The following is a 26,655-nucleotide window of genomic DNA, read 5'->3' on the forward strand; positions in this document are numbered from 1 at the left end:
TCTCTGCACTCGGCTGTCAAGGGTATATGTCCTCAAGGAATTCACACCTGGGCATGGGAGGCAGACATACAGACAGAGAACTGTGATGGATGTGACTAGGTTTTCATGCCATTATGTGCACAATTCTAGGAGGGTCTCCAAGATGCTATTGGAGGGTCAGGCCCAGAGGAGCTGGCATAAGATCCTTGAAGAAGTGGCCTTGAAGGCTAAGATGAAACCTATAGGCTCCGTCATTTGCTACTGAAGTGACATGGAAGATGAGAAAGGATGAGTCAAAACCCACTGTTGGCATCTGCAAAGAGACATTCCTTTGCGGTAGTTTGCCAACCACACCAGGTAAGGCCACCACTAGTCTTCAAAGTCAAGGACCTGGGCTCCTGCAACATTCCCTGCAGGATATTGTACCCATTTATGGGCACTCCCACCAATACTGCCAGACAGCAAGCTTGGATACAGACAGAAAGGCCTGCAGTTTCCCATGGTGTGGCTCTGGAAATGGTGGTGGGTCTCTGGGTCCAGGAATAGACAGAACCAGAGGCAGAATGGGCAGAGCAGTGGGAGGCGGGAGCTTGTTCCCGGAAGTTTCACAGGCACAAAAATTCAGATCGTGTTTCTGCTCCAGCCCCTTCAGGATATCCTGTCATTCAGCCAGGGCATATATACAGTTGAGAGTGGCCAATGTCACTGCAACCTCTAGATTTACCATTTTTCCTGTCTAGAAGCGGGTCTCACATATCATCTGGTTCAATCCAGGGAAAGGAGAGGGAAGGATTTAAAAACAGACACTAAAATGAGAAAGAATTCACTGGGAGCTCTTCAGACAAAGTTAAAATAGGTAAACAGCTCTGACAGGGGCCTGGCACGGAGAAGGAGCAAATATTTTCTCGCCATGCTACGAAATTCAATCCCTTTCTTTCTTGGATTGGTTGTACAAAATTTCTGCTCCCCACTGGAAACTACAGAGCAGGTAAGATGAGACTTCTATTTTTTTTAAAATGGTTCATTTTCAGGGTGTGTTCAAAAGCTGTTTGCTTTACTATGTTGTCAAGGGTACAGAGTACTATGGGAGCTTCCTAAAATAAAGAGGACGCTGTGGAGACTAGGATATGAGTGGAGATGCATCCTCTTTCATCAGCCCAGTTGGTTCGTTCTGTGCTAAAATGCCATTGTTGGGACTCTCAGAATTTAGTGCTCACATTCCTGGTTTCATTGCGGATTTTGGTATCCTGGGTGTGTTTTGTTTGTTTTAGTAGTCTCATCACTCACTTCCCATTGCGCCATACTGAATATAGAACATAACAATGGCTGTGGAGAGATGTTCTGGGGAATTACAAGTTGAGTGTTATCTGGCTGAGAAATACAGTATTACAAAATGCGTCAGGTATTCACCCTCCACCTTCCCAAGTTGTAGTAAAAGTACCCAGGGCACTTTACACCAGCACGCCAGCCTCTCAAGCAAGATCCCATGCGTTGTCACCTTAGAACAAGTTCAATGTCAGGTCTGCAACAAGGCCAACCAAAAGGAGGGGGTGTGGGAGTCACCCCGAGTGATTTAGTTGAAATGCATTTCGCAAGATATGACTTCCACTCTATGAATAATAAAATACAAATGTGATTCTGCATCTGTGCCGGGAAAGTTTTATCAACGCCAATTTTACTTCAGTTGGCTGTACTCTAATAATATTTTCCCGGAAACATTGAAAATGGCATAAAGGTTACTCACTCCAGCTCTCCAAGTTTGAACTGTGGTTTCATGAGTTTAACAAATATTTCTGAGGATCAGTGACTGCTCCACAGCTTACTAGCTCTTCAACCCTGAACACTTTGGTTCTCCCTTGACAGTGGTCCACACAGCAGAAATTACCATCATCACCATCACTGTCATCAGAATGAGTGGAGAAATCAGGTGTTGACTGATGCTTAAAGCTGAGTTTATCTTCAAGAAGAGATCATATGAGAAGTAGAATGAGCCATTCCATTTGAAAAGGACAAGGGATTTTTGAAAAGAAAATATTCAGCCCTGGTCAGGTGCTGAGTTGGTTAGAGCATCGTCCTGATACACCAAGGTTGCAGGTTGGATCCCTGGTCAGGGTACATACAAGAATCAACCAACAAATGCATAAATAAGTGAAACAATAAATCGATCTACCTCTCTCTCTCTCTCTCTCTCTCTCTCTCTCTCAAATCAAATAAATTTTTTTTAATTGTTTAAAGAGAATATTAACTCTGGCCTACTAAGAAAGAAAAGACAAAGCAATGTCACCCCATATGCTTACCCACAAGGAAAACCCTAATGTAAAAGAAAATTCTGCTTTAAAAAATAGTATCGTGACCATTAACAGAGATTAATTGAAATTATATCTAAGGGTGGTTTTTGTTATGCCATAAATACCATTCCAGCCAGGAAAAAAAAACAACAGAGATTTTGTTTTGCTACCCCATCCCCCACCCCCACTATACAGTGTGCATGGAAGAGAAATGGCCAAGCAAGGAATCAGAAGGCCACTGACTCCCAGTGTGGCCTTAAGCAGGTCACTGGACCTCCCCTCAGCTCAGTTTGCTCCTCTCTAAAATGAGGATGATGACACCTGCCTTACTTACCCTTGGGGTGGTCGAGTTCAAATACATGATGCCTTTGGGGGTATGCATAACCATGAACTGCTCTGTCAATGTAAGGTTTCTTCTGGTGCAGCCTTTACAGATGTCAATAAACTTAGAAGTACTTATGATGTTCCCAAGACCCCTAACCTAGTGCTGGGCCCCTTGAGGTGACAAGAAAAAGTGAGAGTGGTGGTTTTTAAATGGAGAGCCAAGACAACAAATGTGTTCCAACCATAGAGAGAAGCAAGAGAGATGAGTTTCATTTTGTGTATGTGGTGGTGTTAAACAGGGCCTTGAAGATATGACATTTGGGGAGCCATGGAGGGGGGGAAAGAACATTCCCATCAGGAAAGGCAACAAGTAAAACACAGAGGTGGAGATAGAGAAGCGATACAGGAATTAGCACTTTACTGCCTACGATCGCCAGTACGGGGCCAGGCAATTTGCAGGTGGTGCATCATTTAAAGTTCTCAGTGTCCTGGAGAGTGGCTATCAAGATATCCCCCTTATAGATGATGGCAAAGAGGAAGGAATTCATTCCAGATCGTACACTTGGCAAGATGTTGAGCCTGATTCCAAGTTCAGGTCATTGACTCCCAAGTTGCCACTTTTCCTTATATAAAGCTGTTTCTATTTAAGTTTGATGGGGAAATGAAGGAAACTTGAAACAGGTGAGGAAATTCATTTGGGAGGATCAGCGCCAGCATTGGGCAGTGAGGGAGCCTCAGGGCCAAAGTCGATCTGCATCATTCGGCATAACATTCTCTGCTGCCTGCTGTCGCTCATTGTGTCTGGTATACCTGTCTGATTTCCTACAACTCATTAAGCCAATTGACAAATATTTTCTGAGCATGACTCTGTGCCAGACACTGTTCTAGGTGCTTCGGACAAAGCAGCAGAGGACAAAGTAGAAAAATATTGCCGCCCTCACGGAGCCCATATTCTAGCTGTATTGTAATCCAAAGAATACAAATATCTTTGGAGAAGACACTGTATGCTCCACGGCATTTAGCACCCAGACGAGCCTATTCCTGTGGAATTAATGCTGAAAGGATATGCTTGAGATTTGCCGATCTAACCAAAGAACTACATGCATATATGTATAGCCCATGGATACAGACAATAGTGTGATGAAGGCCTGGTGGAGGGCTAGGAGGAGTCAGTGTGGGGGAAAGGGAGACATCTGTAATACTTTCAACAATAAAGATAAATGTTTGTGTGGTGGGGTTTTATTGTTGGTTGTTGTTGTTTTTTAAGAAAAGAGTACTCTACAATATATTTCAGGTTTCCCATTTAGAGAAGTGTATGTCATGAGGTTATCTTACCTTGCTGGACTACAGACTTTAGAGCAGGGATGGCAAACCCGTGGTACAAGCAGCCCTTGCACAGCCAGGCAGACATTGCTTGTCAATCCCAGCACTCTTTCTAGATAAGATTGAAAGCAGGCTGCCAGTCACTACTAATCAACCTTATAACCCTCCTTGTGATTCCATTGACGTAAAGTCAGTGGAGAAGATTGGCCAAGCAAAGCTCAGCTAATGGAAGTTGATTTTTTTTTTATGCTCTCACAGACAAAAAGATGTGATAAGAAGTCTCTGCTTGTCATGAGGACTGAGTGCCAATCCTGCTCGCTCAGCTTTGGAATTGACTGCCCAGATGGTTACACCAAGGTTACCAATGGCTCCATAGGGGTTCGCGATTGCAGGTACTCATTATGAGAAAGTAGTTGTGCTCCAGTCTTGAAATTCAAGGGATTGTGAATCCAAATAGAAACCTGCCGTCTCAAACACTACAAAGCATTGCCATGATTGTCTCTTTCTCTAAGGCCACATTGAGCTCAAACTTAGGTAACTCACAACTATGACCTTGAGTCTAAAAAATGGATTGCATTTTAATACTAAATTGACTACATTATATTGCACATAAATATTCTCTCTTTCTTTTCCCCTTCTTTAGTTAGAAAATCTAAGTTTTGTTTCACTTGGAAAGGGTTCTAGTCAGGACATGTTAAAAAGCCTTGGGTCTGACACTCATCTTACTAACTAGCTATGGATCCTGATACTAATTACAACCCCAATAAGGGAGGCAAATGAATTACAGCTTTGTTGTGTTTTATGTGAGCACTGTATTCCTGAAATCCTTTTATGATTCAACACTCTCATCAGTCAAGGTTAATCCTTGCACAGGATAACAAACTGTTCTACTCACCCGCTAATAGTTACAGCCATGCAGCTCAAATGAAAACACTTTTTTTTTAATTTGTTTAGTTCACTAATTTAAAACTTAGACAGGCCTCAGTGAGTTTTATTTTTAATTCAGGGATGAAAAATTAGTATGATGTCTTACTTTGCGTAAAAAGAAACCTTAAAACTGTTAAATTTTAAATTTGTATTTGCTTGATGTGACTGCACTATATTCTAAACCCAAATCATCATTTTTAACAGAAGTTTCCCAACATTGGCTGGATTGAATTAGCAACCATACGTGGCAGTTGACTACTCAATTGCCAAAGTGGGTGCACATTTGCAATTAGATCCTTTTAGAAAGTATGTCTGAAAGACTTAGGGTTCAAGGTTAAAATCATATAGCAACTTTAGTGAGACCCTGTGCACCACATCACTCATGCTCTTTCTCTTCTTTCATTGGCTGCTGGGACACCCAGTGACAAGTTTGATGTCCATTTCCAGCATGGGCCTAGAACCTAACATCATTTTTCCCGTCTATTAACTTCACTCCGACATCATGCGAGATATTTCACCCCTATTTTCATTGGGCCCTGATGTTTTCATCCATTTCTTACAATTAAAGATAAATCGTGATTACATTTTTTTTCTATCTAGAAAGTAAAATGGTATCTATATATTCTTTTTTTAATGTAGGCAAGCCTAAAGACCTAAAAAAATCTAGGGCAATCCCACTGCCTGAGTTAACACATTGCTCTGATGATGGGTTATGTCCCTCTTTACCCTTGAAGGTATACCTTTATGGTCAGATCATACTCGTTGTCTCTCCCTGGATGCCGCCACATCTGTAGGAAGGACTACCTCCAGCCTCAGTGCTGCCCAGGCCACTGGGGCCCAGACTGCATGGGTAAGTGGCAAACACCCTTCTTGGGTTTGAATACTTGCTTCTCGGTGTCCCATTGGATGGAAAATTGAGAGGAAGGAAACCGAGTAAAAGGAGAATGTCAGCACCTTTTTCTAGAAAGGCGCATTTCTGTCAGTAGGTAGAAAATTGTTCTTGCCCTCTCAGCTTTTCTAAAGAAATCTGCTTTCCTCCAGTCAGAGATCTGTCTTCAAGAGAATTCCTTTACAATTCAGCAAAAGGGATGGTGGAAAGGCTACTTGTTCTTGCAAAAAAAAGGTCACTGACCATAGAGAGGAAGTAAGAATGCTGGGTTCTTATGATCTCAAATTTACTGTAAGAAGAAGTTTTATGACAACATCTCAAAGACTATAGTTATTGTTTGCAACCAAAATAATCATTCAATCTTCTAAAAATTTAAGTTTTAGGATGGAATAGCAAACTCTGTAATGACCATGTTCCACTGTAAGAAACACTACCAGCCAAGTCTGAGTCAATAGTATAGTTAGACTCTCCTGTGATCAAGCACAGCGCTTGTGAGCTGAAATGGAACTTCTATTCTGATTATAGATGTTTACACTCAAGTAGTGACTGCGTCCTTGCTATGACATGCAAACTATATGAGATCCCTTTTTTCTTGGGTAGTGAAAAATAAGGCATTTTAATTCATGACTTTGCCATTTGCTTTCCATCTTCTAAAATGTAATGAAAATATATACACGTAAGGGGAGAGATTAGTTCTCTTTAGTTTGGGGTTGTTTTTTTTTCTGATTAAGATAATATAAACAGACCTGGCTGGTGTTGCTCAGTGGTTAAAGCGCCGGCTCACTCTTAAAAGGGTTGACATTTTGATTCCTGGTCAAGGGCACGTACCTGGGTTGCATGCAGTTGGGATGCCCAGCCTCAGTTAGATCGATGTGTCTCTCTCATATCAATATTTCTCTCTCTCTCCGCCTCCCTCCCTCCCTTCTACTCTCTCTGAAAAAAAAAAAGGAAAAATATATCTTCCAGTGAAGATTAACAACAAAAAAACTAATAATAATAATATAAGCAAATTGTATACAGCTTATAAGGAAAAGTACAAAGAAAGAAAAAATAGCAACTTGTATTATGTCACACATATGAGACCCTAAATATTTTGGCTTATTTCTCTGGTTTTTTATTCCATATGGCTTCTAAATAGTTGTGCCCATATTATATGCATAATGTTGTCCTGTTTCTTTTTTTAATTAATGAAGAATTACTTCCTTTTACTCAGTATCGCTGACATTAGTTGCTAGAGAAATCCGTGGCCGATATTATCTGGTTTCATTCTTAAAACAAATCTTGGAGTTAGACATTTTTATCTCCATTTTGCATATGAGGAATCAGATATTGAAGATGATCTCTTGACAGTTTCCTTTGGGCTTTTAAGTGATCAAGCAAGTTCCAGTTCAGAGCTGCTGGCACCAAACTTGCCAGGGAGAGAGAAAGACGGGGTCTAGGATCTCCCGGCCCTTCTCTCTGTTAACTGCTCTGCTCTCAGCATCACCCCAGCACATTGGCACAGTGTGTTTCTAAGAGATTATTACATCGGAATCAAGAGATTAGCCCAGTTTCTAACAGTTGATTACATCAGAATCAAGCGATTAGCCCAGACTTCCAGATTTCAACAACTTTTTTGGTGTCAAATGTGGTCATATCACATCCTGTTCTTAAAGACATCCTGATATACTAGAAAGAACTCCTAGGTCTGCTTTTCTCTTTCTAACGCACAAAAACTAATATGGTGCTAAGCTATTCATCAGACACACTGAAGACAAGAAAAGGCTTTGTCCAAGATACAGTAACAGAAGTCAGCGTGTTCAACATAATGCATGACAGACCGCAGTGGGTTTTAAGTTTGAATCCAATTCCATCATTACTGCTTTGGGCAAGTTATTTCCTGCGTAGGCTCCAGTCTTTTTAGCTGTCAATGGGGATATAGTAAAAAGTCCTACTTTACAAAAATACAGTTGAGATTTTAAAACGTCGGTACAGGTAAAAGTACTAGGCAAAGTGTACGACACTACGAAGACACTTTTAAAAAGTTGTATGAATAAATGAATGAGTGAATCACGGTCAACATTGACCTCTGATAATGAAAGGCAAATGAAATGGCACCCTTTCTCCGAGGCCTTTTTAAACACTGGGTAACTCATAAAGCATGAACAGGCAAACGGGATTCCAGTCTCTCATGCCATCACACTGTGCTGCGTGCACATGTGGCAAAGCTCACACCTAAGATCGAAGGAGTCTTAGAGGGTTCCTTGGACATTCAGGCATTTTCCTCTGATAGGTCTCGAGGCTGTTGCAGCAAAACCTGTGAAAACCAAGGCGTGAGCGTTCTTTCTGCTGGCCTCTCGTTGGGGCAAAAGTGTGCTCCCCGTTATCTTCATCTTCCGAACATAGTGTCTCCGAGGGCTTCCTTCCTTTGGTTCAGGAAAGAGATAAGTCCTCTGCTGGGCTGTGGCTTTCACCTCTCCCTCACATTCCGCAGTGATGACAAGAGATCTTGCCTATCATTTCACATTTCCGCAAGGAGAAGGCCACTCGGAGCAGCTGACACACACCCATCCTTCTTTCTGAGGCAGTGCGGGCTCTGGAATGGCCTTCTCTCCAAGGCTAGAGCAGCACCCAATTCCTCTTTCGTGCACGGAGAACTGCATCCATACTCAACACCTCTGGGTTGCTTTTTAAATTATGTAACAGTTCCTTTTTCAAGTTAGTTTTCAAGTTAGAACATAACTCTGTGATCCATTCTAAAAACATGGAAAACACAGAAAAGCACAATGAAAAAAAAAATTATTCATCCTCTCCTAAAATTACAGCATAGGGAATATAGTCCATAATATCGCAATAGCAATGCCTGGTGTGAGATGGGTACGAGGCTCATCGGGGTGATCACTTCATAAAGTATGTAAGTGTCTAATCACCAGGGTGTACACCTAAAACTAATATTGTACATCAGCTGTAATTGTTGAAAAATAAACATTATTAAAATGTTTATTCTTCAGAAGTAATGTGTGTCTGCTAAAGAAAATTAGGTGGCACTAATAAGTAAAATAAAGAAAATAAAAATCAATAATCTTCCAAAGATATCCGGTATTAACTGTTGTTGTTATTATTACTATCATTATTACCTTTTGCCAATATTTGTTTGAAATACAAAAATCTGTGTACCTACCCATTGCCTTTATTTAAAATATCATACTTTTAACATACCTTTTGGTAATTTGTCATTTTCACTTAATGGTGTATTGTGAAAATTTTCTATGCCAATAGAAGTGGTTTAGTGACACTTTTTTGAATGACTTTTTAGTAAATACTTCATTGGATGAATGTTCTGTCATTTAGTTCACAAATGCATTATTTGGAACATTTAAGTTATTTCCAATATTCCCTTTGTTAAATAAAACTCTAATAAACATCTTCATAGACCCCACCAAAAAAAAGAAAGAAAAAGAAGGCATGAATTCTCACTTGAGGAAAAAAATATATGTCATCCTGACATAACAAAGGTGTTTCTACCCATATTTCATGTGCTTCTTCCTCACTGAAACTTGTGCTGATTTATCAGATCTGCATATGAAAGTCTTTTCTCATTAGCCAAAAAACATGTTTTTAACCTTGAAACTTAATACATTTAAACAACCAATTTCTATTTTAGATTAAATAGATTTTTTTTATTTGAACATATCAGTTCTCTTTATTTCACCATCAACGTTAACAGATTTGTGCTACAACTCAAAGTAATGGGGAAAGAATGTGGCAAAACAATCTATTTCAAAGGGAAATGACCTTGATTCTTCTTTCTGAAGTCAATGTCATTGAATTATGAGTATTTGCTTTTTGTATCGTTATTTGCATTTTTTTCCTGTTGTATGTTCTTTGCCATTCACTGCACAGGTTGCAAATAACAGACTATGTGGATTTGAAACCACTCATTAGGCATGCCCTTTTTTTTCTTTGATTGACAAGTAATGCTGAGTTTACATAAGGAACCTGTTTTATATCAGTTTCCCAGACAGACAGTTTCAACCAGAGCTGTAAATGCAATACTAGCACATATTCTCTGCCTAGCTGTGAGCCAAGCTTTTATTTTTTTTAATATATTTTTATTGATTTCAGAGAGGAAGGGAGAGGAAGAGAGAGATAGAAACATCAATGATGAGAGAGAATCATTGATCGGCTGTCTCCTGCATGCCCCACACTGGGGATTGAGCTGAAACCCGGGCATGTTCCCTGACCAGGAATCAATCTGTGACCTCCTGGTTCATAGATCAATGCTCAACCACTGAGCCATGCTGGCCGGGCTGTGAGCCAAGCTTTTAAACAAAGGTAGTGACATGGAGGAGGCACCTTGGGAGATAAAGTTACAGGGAGGTCCTTGGCCTCCTACTGGCAGGAAGTTTATTATCTTCCTCTAAAGAAACAGACAGCCCATGATTTGCTGACAGCTTATAACGGGCAAGCCTCCCGCATGAGGGAAGTCACAGTGCAAGGACCACCAGAGTAGCAGGGAGCAAAGGGAAATGTGATAATGACCTAAAATAGCCTTATCAGCTCCCGAGCGTCACAATGCATTAGAAATGTGCCCTCATAGCAAAGTCTGTAATCTCTCTGTCAAGTGTAGTTGCTGAGAATGTCTTTTGTGACAGTCCCAGATGACACTGGGCTGCTGGCCTCCTCTGTGTAACCCCGGGAGACGCCAGCAGAGTCTTCATTTCTTTCTGTGTCCCTGGCAACTAGCACCCTGACTGGCACATAGTAGGTGCTGAATGCATCCTTGCGGAATGTCTGTGCACCATCAAAATGAATGAAGCTGGACCCTTTGCTTCCCTAGAGTGCCCAGGAGGAGCCAGGTCCCCCTGCAGTGGCAGGGGCAGCTGTGACGAAGGCATGGAAGGAAACGGAAGCTGCTCATGCCAAGTAAGTTCCGGAACGTGTTCTCCCTGACTCTGCTCCTTCTCCTTAACTTTTGTCCCTCCTTAAACACACACACACACACACACACACACACACACACACACACACACGATGAGTCTCTAAGAAGCGATACTAGTAAAAAGAATAGACAATCTGCAGCAAAATTACTTATCAGAGGCTTGGAGGCCTTGGAGTGAATCAGTTAACTGCTCAGCCTTAAGTGTGTCCATCCATAAAATGGGTTTGATAGTAATCCTGTGTGATTACATTTGTCGAAAAGTGAAATAAGGTCATAGATGTGATACTTTGTGAAACTGCACAGGGCTATAGAAATTGTTGTTATTGATAATAATCACCACTATTAGCTCTCATCCACACCACTGGTTGTCAAGCACGGGGTCTGCCATTGAAGAATTTCTTTGGTATCCCATGAAAATGACTTTTTGCAATTTTCAAGCCTTTGGTTGAAACACAGAGAAATCCTTCTGAAAATGACTGAGCTGGGCTGTCTTCAGCAATGCAACACTGAAGGAGTTTTCGTTTCGCCCTTGGGTGAAATTATGACGGGGCTGTTACCACTTGCTCGCTATTTATATCTTTGGATTAACAAAGCAGCTTTCTTCTGGACTCACTGTAAAAAAAAATGATGCAGGGATTGAGGTACCCTTATAACACAAAAACAGCAAAGAATAAAGGGAAAACACAAAGAAGGAGCTTCAGAATAAGCACGGCAGGGGGGGTGGAGATATATATGAGAAATAAGCACAGACCACACCACCAGTGAGAAGCCCAGGGCTTCCCGGGTGACACCCATCATGCTGGGTCTAACGGCATCTCCCTGGGGTGTCTTGCAGGAAGGGTTTGGTGGAACAGCCTGTGAAACCTGTGCTGATGACAACTTATTTGGACCCAACTGTACAGGAGGTATGTCTGATTCTTGTGTAGTCTAATGCATTTGGACACATAGAAAGTCAAACAGCTGCAGACCCCAGAAAGACTGTTCCTTGGGGGGGAAACATTGAACAGTTATGTATAACCAAGTCTGCAAAGGCAACGCAAAGAGTTGGTAACAAATCTGATAGAACTCAGTTTTTGAAAAAAAGAGTTTCCTGTGGTTTTTAGCACTTGCAGTCAGCTACTCACCAGTAATGCTTTCTGGCAAACTTGGGGGGCACACAACTCCATCTCTCCAGACTCCAGGATCAGACATCCCCTGCTCTTTGCCTGCCCAGCTTCTCCATGAGCTCTTTCCGGATCCTGGTCTCAGCATTGACCTTCTCCTCGGGGCCTTCACTTCCACCAGAGATCCCACCACATTCTGGTCTGTCCCTTCCTTTCGGGAGTTCACAAAGAAATGCCCGAGGTGAGCAGAGGTGGTTGGCTCCATTTTGCAGGTTAAACAAACAAACAAACAAACCTGACACTGGCTGGTCTAGTCTCTTATTTTTGGTTCCTTCTTTCACCCAGAAGTAGACCCTGAAACAAGGATTCCAATACAAGTAGCATATTTGGGAGGTGACGGCAGAAACACTAAGAAAGTGACACAGAGGCAATAAAGGGTGTGCTGTCAGGCCAGAGAGCAGTGTGATGACTGGTTAATACCCTGGACCTGGGGACTCCGGAATCAGTGCCCAACACTCACCTTGGAGTTATCTCACCCGAGGGGGAGGGAGTCATAGTGCTACAGGCAGAATGAAGGATGCCCCCCCCAAAAAAAATACCCACATCCTCATCCCTTGAACCATAATAGAATTTAAATCATATGTATATATAAAATAGAGAAATATGCTAATTAACCAGGATGCCATAATGGGTTGACCGGACAGGAGGAGGTTGTGCGTGCACAGTGTGCGGGGGGTGGCGGCAGGGATCTCTGCATGCCTGCGCTGGGGGAGGGCCTGATCAGCAGCCGCCGGGGTTGCTTCAAGGGCCAGAGAGGGAGGCAGGGCCAGACCCGCAGTGGCCACGGCTGCTGGGAGGCCTGGGGAGCGAGGCAGGGCCGGACCAGGGACTCGATGGTGGGCGTTGCCACGTGATTTTGAATCGTGCACTGGGGTCCTAGTTTTAAATAAATATTGAGATGGGAAGGAAGAAAGGCAGCATCTAGCATTGCTTGCTTCCCAAGAAAGCAAAGTCAGTGCTTTGGGATGAAAATTTAGAAAGAAGAAGAGTTCATGTTGCCTTCAAGAAACAGGTGTTGGCTGCCAATGAGCACAGATATGCACGGAGCTCCCAAACATTTCTAAATAAAGGGGTATTTCTTCACACTTACTGGTGCGGTGGAGAAAGGGCACGTGAAAGGGAGAGAGTTGGTTTAGAAACCTAAGTTGTTAAGAAAACGAAACCTAAACTGAGAGTCGGGAGGAAAAATTCCAAACCCTGGGTTCCAGTAGAACTTCAGGTGGCGATGGAACTGTTCTGTCTGGGCTGCCCCACAGCGCGCCTGGTCACAGGTGGCCATCGGGGACCTGAGATGGGGCTGGTGCATCTGAGGTGCTGAACCTTACATTTTAGTTCATGTCGCTTAGTTTAAGTTTAAATAGCCGCACGTGGCTAGTGACGACCACACTGGAGAGCTCAGCTCCAGAACAGGCTTTGAAATCAAACTGGCCCGAGTTTGAAATCCACTGCTGTGTGACCTGGGACAAGCTATTTAACCTCTCTGAGCCTTCCTCATCTATAAAGTGGGAATAAGAATACCTGCTCCACAGGGTTGGCAATGTAGCAAAGCTCATAGCACCATAGCATAAGCGCTCAATCAACAGAAGCAAGTACTGAGGACAAAAGCAATACAACAGGAAGGGGAACACTTATTCACCTAGGAATGAATGAATCAATCAATCAATCAATCAATCAATGGCTCAGTGATGGCTGGTCACTTCCCATTGGCAAGGACTAGGGGAACTTGCAAACCTCTTCAGCCAGGCATCCACTGGGTGCCAGTGTTGCTGCATCCAAGGGGGCGTTGGTCTCTCAGAGGAGGCGCGGCTGCTGGAAGTAGGACAGCTCTCTTAGCTGCCGTTTATTTTTAACGCTGGCTTTAACCTGCTGCAGGAACAGCCTCCTACCCGCCTGCTGATTCACTTAGACATGATTTAGAGCTGCATCTGCGAGAGAGTTCATCTCCGTTGCCAAGGCCCTAGCCCACTCAGGGCCTCGCTCCTGGTTGGAGCAGAAGGCAAAGCCCACTTCCTCTAACGTGACCCCCAAGTCAGTCCCACAGTCATGTCTTGTTAATGACAGTAGCTGGCATTTGCTGAGCGCCTGCTGTGTGCCAGGCTGCGTGGGAAGAGGCATCTCTTTGGATGCTCGCAGCAACTCTTCAAGCCAGGTACTGCCTTTTATGAATGAAGAAGCAGAGAGGTTTCCCAAGGTCACGCAACTATTACAGGGCCAGAGGCAGGTCTGGACCCGAGGTGTCTGACTCCAGAGTGTGGGTGCCCAGCCCTGCACCATTCTGCCCCTGGCAAGACCCAACATTAGGCCCCTGACAGGGGATGGGGATCCAAAAAAGGGAGAGATTAGGTCCCCACCCCCAAGGAGCTGGAAACACGGGTGACAATTAGGGTCCAGTGTGCACAGCATCAGGGGGTGCTACAAAAACACGGGGGAGGGAGCAGCTCACTCTGCCAAGGGGCCCAGCACGGGGGGGGGGGGGGTTGTGCACTGTCCCTCTGACCCAAATGGCTGTGGCTTTGACCACTTCAAAGTCACACACCTCAAGCTCTGAGTGTCCCTAGAGATTGGAAACAAATACCAGGGGCTCTTTAAATGGCATCTGGGAATCCCTCTGCCTCATTCCTCCTTCCCAAGGACACTTGGCAGAGGCTGGCAGCCCTGCAGTGCATGTCAGGAGCTCCCCGGAGCTGTACCAGGCCAGTTAACCCAGGACAGAGGCTGCACTGGAAGCCAGAACACGGGGAGAGGCTGGTGCCAGATTCCTGGCCTCACACCAGCCAGCCCCAGGGGGAAGGAGGGGGCGGGGGGGCGGGGGCTTAGCGACAAGGACAGCCCTTGCAGGGAGCATCTAAATCGGAAGCAGGAGCTGAGTCCCATTCAAATTCCCCTTCCACCCCCTCACCCTCCTCCATGCCACATGACAACACTCAGAGAACACCCTCCTCACCCTGCACCTGCCTCACTCTCCTCTCCCTCCTCACCCTGTACCTGCCTCACTCTCCTCACCCTCCTCACCCTGTACCTGACTCACTCTCCTCACCCTGCACCCTGCACCCTGAACCCTGCACCTGCCTCACTCTCCTCACCCCATTCCTGGCCCTGCAGGATGCTGTCTCGATTGAAATCTTAGCTGTGCGGTTGTTGGCATGGTCATGAGCTCTGGAAAAGATGTCATGGGGAAGCACAGGCAGGGAAAGGGGCTCCAATCTAACAGGGGAGAGAAATATACAGATGGAGACAGAGGAAAGCAGCCCCGACAGCCTCGTGGGTCCCAGCCCGGCTGTGGTGTTGCCCTGCTGAGCATGAGCAATTCCTCAGAATATCACCATCAGAGATTCGCTACCTCCGTGTGAAACAAGACAAAAACCAGGCCACTGCGTAACCACGTCTGAACAGAGAAGACACCGTGTCAGTAGGCAGCCAGGAGAACCATCCAGCAGCTGCCTGTCCCAGCAACGCGAGAGGCTCCCACTCTCTCTCCAGTGACCCCTGCCCCTGCAGCTGACCTGGTGTGACCCCTGGCGTGTTCCTGGTGGCCTTTGGCTCGCCGGCATAAACAAAATTCATAGTTGTAGTCGGACGCGATCATGGACACGAAGAACATGCCGCTGGTCCCAGAGCACAGATTCTGCTGGGGGAGCTCTGAGATGGCACCGCAGAGGTGGGGGCCTCGGTTGGCCTTGGAGGATGAGGAGGATTCCCGTTGGCATGTGGGAGGGAGCACAGTGGAGACAAAGGCATGGGGGTGGGACAGCACAGGATGCAGGTCCTGCTTCTTCCAGGCACCACCTTCCCTAGACCGCCCCACCATCTCTTCCCTGACAACTCCCATTGCCATTGACCTATACGTCAGAGCACTTCCCACCCGCACTGTGATGGGCTGTTCTTCTGCCCTTACACTGTGAGCTCTTTGAGGGCAGGACTTTGGGTCATTCATCCTGCGCACAGCACCCTGAACATAATAGTTACTCAATACATGTTTTTAGGAAGGAAGGTCAACTATTGAGTTATCCCATGTGCTAATGTCTAAAATAAAGTGATGGAAGATGAAAATAAAAAATTAAAGAGGTTCAAGTCAGATTGGAGAAAGCCTTGTTTGGCAGAGGAATTTAGATTTCATTTGGTTAACAATTGGGAGTCACTGAGATATTTTGGAGAAAGTCATTATGATACCATTATTGAACAAATACAATAGATGGAATGGAGAGATGAGAAATTGGACTGAATTCAGTTAAAATGGTACTGCAATAATCCAGGCAAAATATGGTAAGGACCTAAATGAGGGCAGTTCCAGTGGAGATAAGAGTAGGGGATCAAGGTGAGACACATAACAACAGTAGAAAGGAGTTGATGGCTTAGTAGATGTTTGGAATACTTTAAACCTTATTGATCTTTGCTTTTCCAGTATTTGGTTAGGTTTTTTAAACAGGTGTGTCTGTAGAAAGCCCATGATGTACACATCATTATCTACATGTTATACATAAATAAATTGAAGCTATTAAAAAGAAAATGAAGTCCAGATTAAGCCAGGGTCTCTAAGACCTCACACCCATGGTTTTTCCTGCATCATCATGCAGATTCTCAATAAACACTATCTGAAGATGTTATCCACCCAGAATCTTTAGGAGATGTCTGTATCAGGGACTAAAAAAAAACCATTTCCTGCCTACAGTGTGCAGCTGTGTGCATGGAGTGTGCAACAGCGGACTAGACGGCAATGGAACCTGCGAGTGCTACTCTGCATACACCGGCCCCCACTGCGACAAGCGTAAGTACCGCCAATTTCCTCAATGCCACACCAGGTCAAAGAGGCACAGGTGTATGCATTTCAGACAGTGCAGGCCAGTGCCCAGCCCAGGGGAATGCTGTTCTGTGCACCTCCTCCTCAGCCCTGTGTGTTCCAATGGCTCTGTAGGACTGGCCATCAGAGGCTGGTCACCTCCCCTTCATCCCGCACAGCTGACCCAGGAAGCCACTGGCCTGACCCACACACAGAAGTCCACTGCACTTCTGAGAGCGTGCCTCTTAGCTTCTGGTCCCAGAACACCAAGTGAGTCCTGACTTTTGGCACCTCCCTGTGGATGGCCTCCCCTAGAGGGAAGATTTCCAGCAAACCTCGCCATCAAGACATTTTAGCACCTTCTCCCCCATCCAGTGGTCAAGGCCAGGCCTTTCCCGGTGACATCAGCAGCTCAGCCCTGGAGGGAGGGCTTAAGTTGGGTACTTACCTCAACCCAAGGGTAGTGGTTGTTTTTTATATTTCTGCTATTCCTTTATTCTTTAGAATTCTAGTTGCGTGTTTTTTTAACTCTCACAAGGAATCCCCAGTACTTTAATTCTCTGTTCATAATTCTTTACACTAAAATTTTCCCTGTTCAAATTATTGTGTGTTTTCTGTCTCGTGCCTGGACCCTACCTAATACATTTCCTACCATTAAACACACACACACACAAACACACACACACACACACACACACACACACACACACACACCTTAGGCTCCCTAAGATCAGAACTCCTCTCCTGTAATAAAATCCATTGCACATTCAGGTATACATCTGGACTCTTTGCATTGCCCCGTGGGAATTGGGGCTTAGAAGACCTGGTGCAAAAATGCTGACATTCTGACTCTTGGTCTTCCTATGAGTAATAAATGATCCTTTATCTCTGACCCAGGAATCTCCTGTCTTCTACCATCATCCATGGAACTGAATCGGCCAACTTGTTAGCTTTGCACGTTGGCTAATATGTCAGACTCTTTATAGTTTTTAACAACCCTCTATGCCCCATCAATATTGTAAAATACTATGCAGTTATTAGACATTAAAGTATATCCTTAGAGACCTCCATAGTACATTGTTAAAAAAACAAGTTTCTAAAGATTTTAAAGGGATTCCATTTGGTTTTAAAAATCAAATAAATAAATATATGTTATTGTTTGTTGATGATGGTTATTTTAGGAGTGAGATGGGATAGTGAAAATAAGAAGACAGTTAATTTTTACTTCATGCATTCTGTATTTTTTGAATTGGTACAGCAAATCTGTGTTACCTTTTTAATAATGGGGAATATTGCTTTTGTGGAGTTTTTTATAACTGGTTTTTCTGCTGATGCAGTTACCTCAACAACCTTCCCTTGCAGCCATCCCTGAATGCGCAGCCTTGCTCTGCCCAGAAAATTCCAGATGCTCACTTTCCAGCGAAGATGAAACAAAGCTAGAATGCAAATGCCTTCCCAATTACAAAGGCGATGGCAAATACTGCGAGCGTGAGTAGAATTTAGATCCTGCAAGTTTATTGGTTGAGATGTCCAGGTTATTCAACAGGAAAAAAGGGGGGAGGGCAACTCACAACCTCCCACTTCTATTTCTCTCTATATTGCTGAATGAAAAATATCAACAATTCTAAGCAAAATGCCCATCATGAAACTGGAGCCAGACTATCTGGGTTCATATCCCAGATCTGCCTATTACTAGCTGGACAAATTCTTTAACCTGCCTGTGCCTCTATTTTCCTATCTATCAAATGGGGATAATAATGGTACCAACTTTAGAGGGTTGTAAAGATTAACTGAATTAATGTTTGGTAAATGCTTAGAACAGAACCCAGCACATATATAAATTCGATAAGCCTTAGTACTTTCCTTCATGTTCTTTTATATTCAAATCAATACATCACATGGCATAATAATATATCAACACAATATTTATAGTTATAATCTTTGATGGCCATATGTAAATCTGTTTGGTAGGTGAGGGGGATCAGGTAAGGTAAGACAAGATATTTCTTACGCCTTCTCTTAAAACTATTGGATTGCCTGTGCAGCTTTGATAAGCTGTGATTGGCAGTCCCTTCACAGTTCAATTGTCCTCCATCCCGGGTTTGGTGACTGCCTCTTCTTTTGTCATTGCCTCTCAAGCCATCAATCCCTGTTCACAAAATGTCTGCCACCCTCACGCTCATTGCACGTTCCTGGGACCAAATCAGCACAGTTGTACCTGCCGAGAAGGCTACCACGGGGATGGCCAGGTGTGCTTACCAGTCGACCCCTGCCAAACCAACTTCGGAAACTGCCCTACGAAGTCCACAGTGTGCAAATATGATGGGCCAGGACAGGTGAGCTGCTGATGCATGGAGCTGATGCAGGTAGAGTAGGACAGCCCCCCGTAGGCAAAATGGCTACAATTTGTCTTCCGTGCCCTTCCCATGCTTCCTTTCAATGTCCAGTTGGGCTTCCTCTCCAGACAGACCTGCACGTGATTAGGAATAAACTTGGCATGTCCCCTCCCCAGTCCGACCTCTACACTCACACTTTCCAAGCTCCCCAGTCAAAACTTCACTGTCCTATATCCTCTTCTATCCTAGTCCTATATGACCATTGACAAATACACTGAGTGGCCAGATTATTATGATCTCTGAACGCATAATAATCTGGCCACTCAATATATATATATATATATATATATATATATATATATATACACACATTAGAGGCCCGGTGGATGAATTCGTGTATGGGTGGGGTCTGGCCAGTCTGGCCAGGGGGAGGGGACATGGGCGGTTGGCCGGCCTGCCTGCTGGTCGAACTCCTGGTTGAGGGGACAATTTGCGTATTAGCCTTTTATTATATAGGATATACACTGAGTGGCCAGATTATTATGTGTTCAGAGATCATAATAATCTGGCCACTCAGTGTATATACACAACTCAAATTCAATCAACAGGTTAACTGTGAGCCAAGTGTTGGATGACTATGTGATGAACTTGTACTGACAATCCTCCAGTCCCTCTCATTTCTTTTCAAGAGAGGACTCTTAGAACCAAAAATACTCTGTCCCAAAGGCACAGCACTGACAGATTGCAGGGAACAGGGAGGAGATTCTGGGGTGAGAACCTGACCCCCTAAATCACATCATGGCTTTGACTGGGAAAAGGCAGCCTGGCCAGGAGATCCTTACTGAGGATTCCAATTGAAAGAGCCTTTTCCTAATATCTCATCCATCTGTCGAATATTTAGCAGTGCCTCTTGCCCCCAGAACTCACACTGAGTGTTCATGGAGGAAATTCATCCATCCGTACACAGGCTATTGCTGCCTGGGTGGGAACCCACACAGTGACGGGTCCCCAGCTGTCTAGTCAGCGCCCCACGGGAATGCTCCTGGCATTCCCTGCACAGAATCTGTGCAACCTTATCTCCTACGAAGAAGAATATATCACACGATGTTTCTACTGTCAATTTCTAAGGCGGGTTTACAAGAAATTTAAAGGGCTGAACTCCCTCCCCGAAATGAGGTCCCCTGTGGGCAAAGTCCTGTTACACCCTGAACCAAGGCCCCAGGACATTGGGAGTGAGGTTTAAAATATGCTTTGTCTCCTAAAAATGTGTCTCAAGGCAGATTTTCCAGCTTAGAAACCCTCCGTGGCTCACACGGCAGCAGTGCATTCAGTATTTCCATTATTCCAGAGCGGGTTCCTCAAACTCAGGATTAATAATGTTTTGGGCTGAATAATTCTTTGTTGGGGGGGAGGGAGCCCCCAGACCATTGTAGGATGTTTAGGAGCATCCCTGACCTCTAGTGACACTGCCCCCTGTCCAGTTGTGAAAATCAGAAATCTCCAGAGATACACCCAATGTCACTTGAGTTGAGTGGCTGAAAACCAGTGTTCTAGAGCAGCAATACTTCCCAGCTGAGCCTCACTCCCTAATCAGCTGCAGACGATCTAAAATCAGGAACTATGAGGCCAGCGAGGCCCAGGGTTAGCACACAAGGAAACTGAAGGGTAAAGAACACACAAGGTGCATGAGTTTCCAAACAGACATGATGTAGACTCAGGGTTTCCAATTCCAGACACTTTGTCAAAGTTGTAGTTTAAGCCCATACTTTGCAACTTCCCCGAGTGGGTTTTTCTGGCACAAGATATGAATTTAAGAAGCATGTTGGCTTTGGTGACTAACTAGAACCCTATTTCTTTGTCTCTCCCCAATCCCCTGAAGTCTCACTGTGAGTGTAAGAAACATTACCATGACTTTGTACCCGGCGTGGGGTGCAGTGTGACCGATATCTGCAAATCTAACAACCCCTGTCACAGGAACGCCAACTGCTCCACCATCGCACCAGGCCAAGCCAAGTAAGTCTTTGCAATTCCACCACCTTCTTTCCAAGTGGTGAACATGGTGGCCAGTCAATGCTGTAAGCGTCTGGAAGGGCAGGAAATATGTCTTATTCCGCCTATATCCACATCACCCCCATAGCACAATGCAAGGAGCATGGTAGTTACTCAATAAATCTTTGTTTAATCGATGAATCGTTCAAAAATTGTTTCCTTCCTAATGGCCAGGAGAACAATCTGAAACACAGACCCGGCCTGCTAACGTGGCATGAGGTGGTCAGCGTGTGGGAGAAGGAAACCACGGTCACTGGGAAAACAAAGGTTGCAATTCCAGAGATTGACCTCTAGTGTATATGCCTGTTTCCGCACCCGTGAAATATTGCTCGTTAGCTGTGCAAAACAAGGCCAGGGAAAGTGAATAAACATAGGGGAGTTTCCTGGACTCCAGGTTTACTGTGGAAGGGGTCTACTCTAAGTAAAAATATTTGTGTGGGAATTCCTGAGGCCGGGGCAGCTTGTGGGGTGGGAAGAAGATAGTGTTTGGAGTTTAAAGATCTGGGTTCGAGTCTCTACTGTAAAATAGCCATGGGGATGCTCCTGGCAGGGGAGAGTCAGGAGGTCAGATAAGGCTGCCTAGAGCAGGCCGCACCTGAGCTATAAGGTGAGGCTGGGAGAGTATTCCTGGCGGGGCAGGTGGCCAGAAGAGCATCCCAGTTTGTTTGTTTTTAAAGCCATTTGGTGGAGCTGGAAATTGCAGTGAATGGCAGGAAGCGGGCCTGGCCAGCCCTGCTAAGCACTTACATCTTATCCTAGAGGTGATGAGAGCCCTGAGAGTTTTAAGCACAGGGATGCCAGATTTCCCTTTTGGACAGACCACACAGGGTGGAGGGATGAAGGACTGATTTGAGGGGAGGAAAACGAAGGGCAGAAAGAGCAGTCAGGAAGTCATTGCAGCAATCCAAGCAAAGGGGTGATAAGATTCTGAGATGTTTGTTCAGCAAACTTGTTGAAAATATACCTATTTGCCACGGGACCAAATTTAAAAACACAACTGGATTGATGGGTGTATAATTGTTCTTTGGAATCCTCTTCTAAACATTAGTTAGATCTGCGAAATGGTATGATCACAGTATCCCTGCATGTCTCTTTTCTGACATGTTCTTCCCTATCTCATGTTTAGTTCCTCACTTACCTCCAGGAGCCTGGTGAACGTCACCTTCCTATGCACCTTGCCAACTTCAGCCAGCTGTCAGCCAACCTTTGCTGAGTGGTGTACTAGTCTCAGGGGTTACTGATTCAGCAGAGCAGATTGTTAAATTTTCAGGATTTTGCAAGCTGGTTGGCATCATCTCGGTAGTTTGAGATTAGCCAAGGTGGAAGTATGAACCATGGAAATTGGCAAATGCTACAAATTAGGGCTCTTCTCATCCCCCACCCCCACCCAGAGACCTGGTCATTCAACTTTGACCAGCACACTACGGCTAGTGCATCATTAATTGCATCTTTAACTCTTTTATGAAACTAAACCATTGTGTAAAGTGTCTGTGACTTTCATTGTGTATGTATTTATTTTAATTCAGTGACTGCTTATTGTACAACTATTAATTAAGTACCTCCTATAGGCCACATCCTGCGCTAGATCCTGGGGTTACAACAGGGAAGGAATAAATACACACATAGCCCTTGCCCTCACTCTCTTCTCAAATTCTATCCTAACCAAATAACCACCCAGTTAGGATAGAATTGCTACTGGACCATGAGAGTACACACTGCGGGGAACCTGGTCTACAATGGGGGGTTGGACAGGGGATGGATAATCGAGGAATATTTCCCTTAGGAAAGGACAGTTGATTGGAGAGCTCAGCTAAGATGGGAGGGGAGGGGAAAGAGTCTTCTAAGCAGATTAGTGGCTCTGCATCTTTATCTGAAGCTTATATTAGTAGCTTATTATGATTCAGTGGTTCTGTGGAGGGGCCCTAGACTCCATATTTATAGTAAGCACTCCATGTGCTTCAGATGTACATGGTCTCTTGATCACACTTTGAAAAAATACTGCGAGTATACAAATATGTCTAGTGTTAATGGTATGCATAATGTATTAACTACCCATTTCTTGTGGGCCTACTCTATGTCAGCCACTGCACTAGGAGTGCTCACTTCTATGTGTGCGTCTCCTCTCTTGGCCTATCCCTGGGCATCGCTTTCCCCATCGTTGCAGACAAGGATCAGATGAGGGAGTTGGATGGTAGGATCTCACCTCTCATTGGCTCTAAGACCCTGCAACTGTGTTTTCACCCTCTCTGTAGATGCACTTGCCAGAAAGGTTACGTGGGTGATGGCTCAACGTGTTATGGAAACATCATGGAGCGACTCAGAGAATTAAACACTGAACCCAGAGGAAAATGGCAAGGAAGACTGACTTCTTTCATCTCACTTCTGGGTACGAAGCTATGGGTGCAGATTCCACATACAGGGCAGCCACCTTTCAGGCAACAGCGACTGTAAGATAAAGTCATTCAAAAAGGGGTGGGCAGGCTAGGCAAGGCTTGTTCTGTTGGGACCAGCCCTTCTAGGAGGGGTCGTGCAGGTGGGAAGGAAAGGACAGGCAGCTGTTTCCAAGGAGATGGCAGTTAGTGGCAGGAGACCCAACAATGCAATAATTAAGAGGCAGAGAACTGAGGACAGGGCAACAGCTAATCTGACTATGGAGGCCATCCTCTTTCCCTTGACTTTATGGGTCCTTCAGGTACAAAACAAGGTTGGCAGGAAATACTGGGCATAGAGAGTGACTAAGCCCATGAGGCAAAGTCTATGTTCCTCAATGGAGGTGCTGTGTGAATTGGGGGAATATTCTTGATTGTGTGTGACCAACTCACGCATTGCTGGATATGTAGCACCATTGGCCCTCCAACCACTAATTGTCCATAGTGACACATTCTCCACTGATCCCCCAGAAAGGGTGACAGCCCAAAACACCCTCCTGCATTTCCAAATGCCCTCTAGGTCATTACCCCAACTACCTTTAGAATCAAATACGATAGCTGATTGCAGCCTTAGGCAAGACTTTTAATAAAACACAACTTTGGCCAATAGACAGAAAATAAAACACAGACTTGACCAATCAACAGAAGCCTTAAAATATCCCTATCTTGAATTTGCCAGTCACCAAAAATGTTTTCCCAGAAAGAGCACAGCCAGAGAAATGTCCTCCATGGGCCAACGCCAATGTTCTTGGCATAAATCTTAATGTACACCCTGTATAAATGCCTTGTTCTTTCTGAGGCATTACTGGCATGCCACAGGGATTGGAGGCAACCTGCCAGGCTTCTCACAGCCTTCTCAAAGGACTCACAATATCAAATGAGAGTGGACTGGAGTGATAGCATGTCCTTTGCAGACCAGGCCCTCAAACGTTTCCCTGGACAGAGTCCAGTCAACCTCTCAGCTGCCCCATTTATGAAGTGTGGGTACACACATTACTTACTGCCTGTGGGAGAGCACAGAGCGCATCTTCTGTCTCAGCTTCCCCAGGGGCATGGAAACAGAACCAGCCATAGAACTTGCAGGGTCCCCTGCAACATGAAAGGCAGAGACCTTTGATTTTTTTAAAAAAGGTTAACCATTTGAAGATGGCAAGCGCAGAGCAGTAAACCACCCATGAGGCTCTTCTGAGCTGGCTCTGGATGGAACAAGGGCTTTGTTCACTGAAACGGTGACAGCTGAGAGAGTCAGGCACAGGGTCAGAGGCCTGCTGAGTGGGGTTGTCTGAGGATTTGGTCACATGACCCTCACAGAACCTCTCATCCTAGGGTGTCCTTGATGCCAAGACCGTGGCTGCAGGAAAAATCACACCATTATGGGGAACCTTTGGGGGCCATGGCACCATGGTGCCTTACATTCTTAGACAGCTTCCCAGTTTACAAAGGGCCTGCGCATGCCACTTAGCACAGAGAAGCTCTTGAGTCAAGGGTGTAAAAGGATCACAAGGCCCATTGCCCAATTTTACTCTGCATGTGCCATTGACCCATTTGTGTTTTCTCTGTGTGTCTCGACTGCTAAGACAAAGCCTACGCCTGGCCACTCAGCAACCTGGGACCATTCACTGTGCTGTTGCCAACAGACAAGGGACTCAAAGGATTCAATGTAAGTATTTAAAATGAGCCTACATCAAGAAGCTGATGCAAAAACATTCTTAGTAGGCAATACCTTCTTTTACTTAAATAGGAAACCCCCATTAAAATAAAAGCTACTGTGATAAGGATGGTGATGTTTTGGTAAACTTCTTCTACTGAAATATAACATCCTGACAGGAAGTTTACAAATTATGAGCGCATGACTCAATGAATTGTCACAAAGTGAAGGCACTTGTGTATCCAGCAAGACCATTACCAGCTCCCTTCAAGACCTTTGATGCCCCTTTCAGTCATTATCTCTTCAAAGTAATCACTGAGGGTCCTTATCTAGAGTCATGTGATACATAACATTTGCATGATGCAAAACTTCTCACTTCCTACAGGAAGAATTAAGCTAATGCACTAGCTAGGTATGTATTTCTTTAGATTTATAAATGATCACAGTGATAGGGGAGACTAGAAAATGGTAGTCTTCCATGTGAGCAACTGTTGTCTGAGATAATGTCATCCGGTGGGAATGAAACTCATAGTGCCTGGTGGAGGTGCCCCATCATGATGCTATCAAACAGTTAGATTTGGTTTCATGTAGATAATGGACATATTGATTTGTATAAAATCGGTTTATCTTACTCTAAGATATTTTGTGGTGATTTTTGCTGCATTGAATAAAATCCCAGTAAGTTCCAGACTCTTCTACCCTACTACGCCACCACCATTAATCCATCAGAGATGAGTCTACCATTAATCTTCAGGGGTGCCCTCCCTTCTCTCCTGTTGGTGGGAGAACTGGTAGCTATTGCATGTCTCTGGGCTGGGCACTTTGCATGTGGTTTCTTGTTTAATCTACAGATTCAGTGTGCACAAAGTTAATTCAAAAATCTCTGTTGGTTGATTATTGATGATATACTGAAAAATGTAGATTAGGTCCGGTGGATTTTAAGCATCTTAATTTTACTGTTCAAGAGCTCCACTGGTCCACTCTACCTGCTCTTTTTACCTACGTCATACTTCATTTCCATCTGCTTCCTGGGCTCCCAGTCATTCCCGGTGCCTGTCTCCCTCCTGGCCCCAGTGCTGTGCTCTCCCCACTGTGTCGGTTTCCAGGCTGGAGCACCTCCCTGGTGGGAGAGAATACTCCGCATCACCTCCCACTCTCCAGCTTCCCACTCCCTTTAGGGCCTGGCCCAGGGCAGCTGCGCTCAGGGAAAGAGCCCAAATGCGAGTGAGGGTGCACTGACTTTGATGTCTTTGATGAACAAGTCAATGTATGAATCACAAGCCTCATTTTCTCCTTCCAACAATGGAAACTGAAGGAACGGCTCTCTTTTCTTAGGTTAAAGAGCTTTTGATGGATAATAAGGCTACTCAGTACTTTGTGAAACTCCACATAATTGCTGGGCAGATGAACACTGAGCGTATGAATAACACAGACACATTCTACACCTTGACGGGGAGGTCAGGGGAAATCTTCAATGGCGATAAGGTAAGAGTTTTTCCGATGTTCACTCCCAGAAGGAAACTGTCCACTGAGTCGGTGCCCACAGCTGGCCCTCCCTTTGTGTTTGTCAAAAAAATTTCCTATATAAGAAGTGGCGAGCAA

General features: G+C 44.6%; 1 protein-coding gene across 1 annotated transcript in view; it reads left to right on the top strand.

Annotated features, from left to right (window-relative positions):
- Positions 1 to 889: 889 nt before the first annotated feature.
- STAB2 (stabilin 2) overlaps positions 890 to 26,655 on the top strand; it is a 119,203-nt gene continuing 93,437 nt past the window's right edge. Inside the window, exons 1-12 of the mRNA XM_008144744.3 lie at positions 890 to 967; positions 4,173 to 4,306; positions 5,576 to 5,691; positions 10,550 to 10,635; positions 11,487 to 11,556; positions 16,484 to 16,579; positions 17,954 to 18,079; positions 18,731 to 18,927; positions 20,807 to 20,940; positions 23,229 to 23,362; positions 24,983 to 25,065; positions 26,389 to 26,538. Coding sequence (XP_008142966.2) covers positions 890 to 967; positions 4,173 to 4,306; positions 5,576 to 5,691; positions 10,550 to 10,635; positions 11,487 to 11,556; positions 16,484 to 16,579; positions 17,954 to 18,079; positions 18,731 to 18,927; positions 20,807 to 20,940; positions 23,229 to 23,362; positions 24,983 to 25,065; positions 26,389 to 26,538 — 1,404 coding nt within the window. The remainder of the gene's footprint in view (positions 968 to 4,172; positions 4,307 to 5,575; positions 5,692 to 10,549; positions 10,636 to 11,486; positions 11,557 to 16,483; positions 16,580 to 17,953; positions 18,080 to 18,730; positions 18,928 to 20,806; positions 20,941 to 23,228; positions 23,363 to 24,982; positions 25,066 to 26,388; positions 26,539 to 26,655) is intronic.

The sequence above is a fragment of the Eptesicus fuscus genome, chromosome 7 (assembly GCF_027574615.1).
Source record: "Eptesicus fuscus isolate TK198812 chromosome 7, DD_ASM_mEF_20220401, whole genome shotgun sequence".
Taxonomy (NCBI): Eukaryota; Metazoa; Chordata; class Mammalia; order Chiroptera; family Vespertilionidae; genus Eptesicus; species Eptesicus fuscus.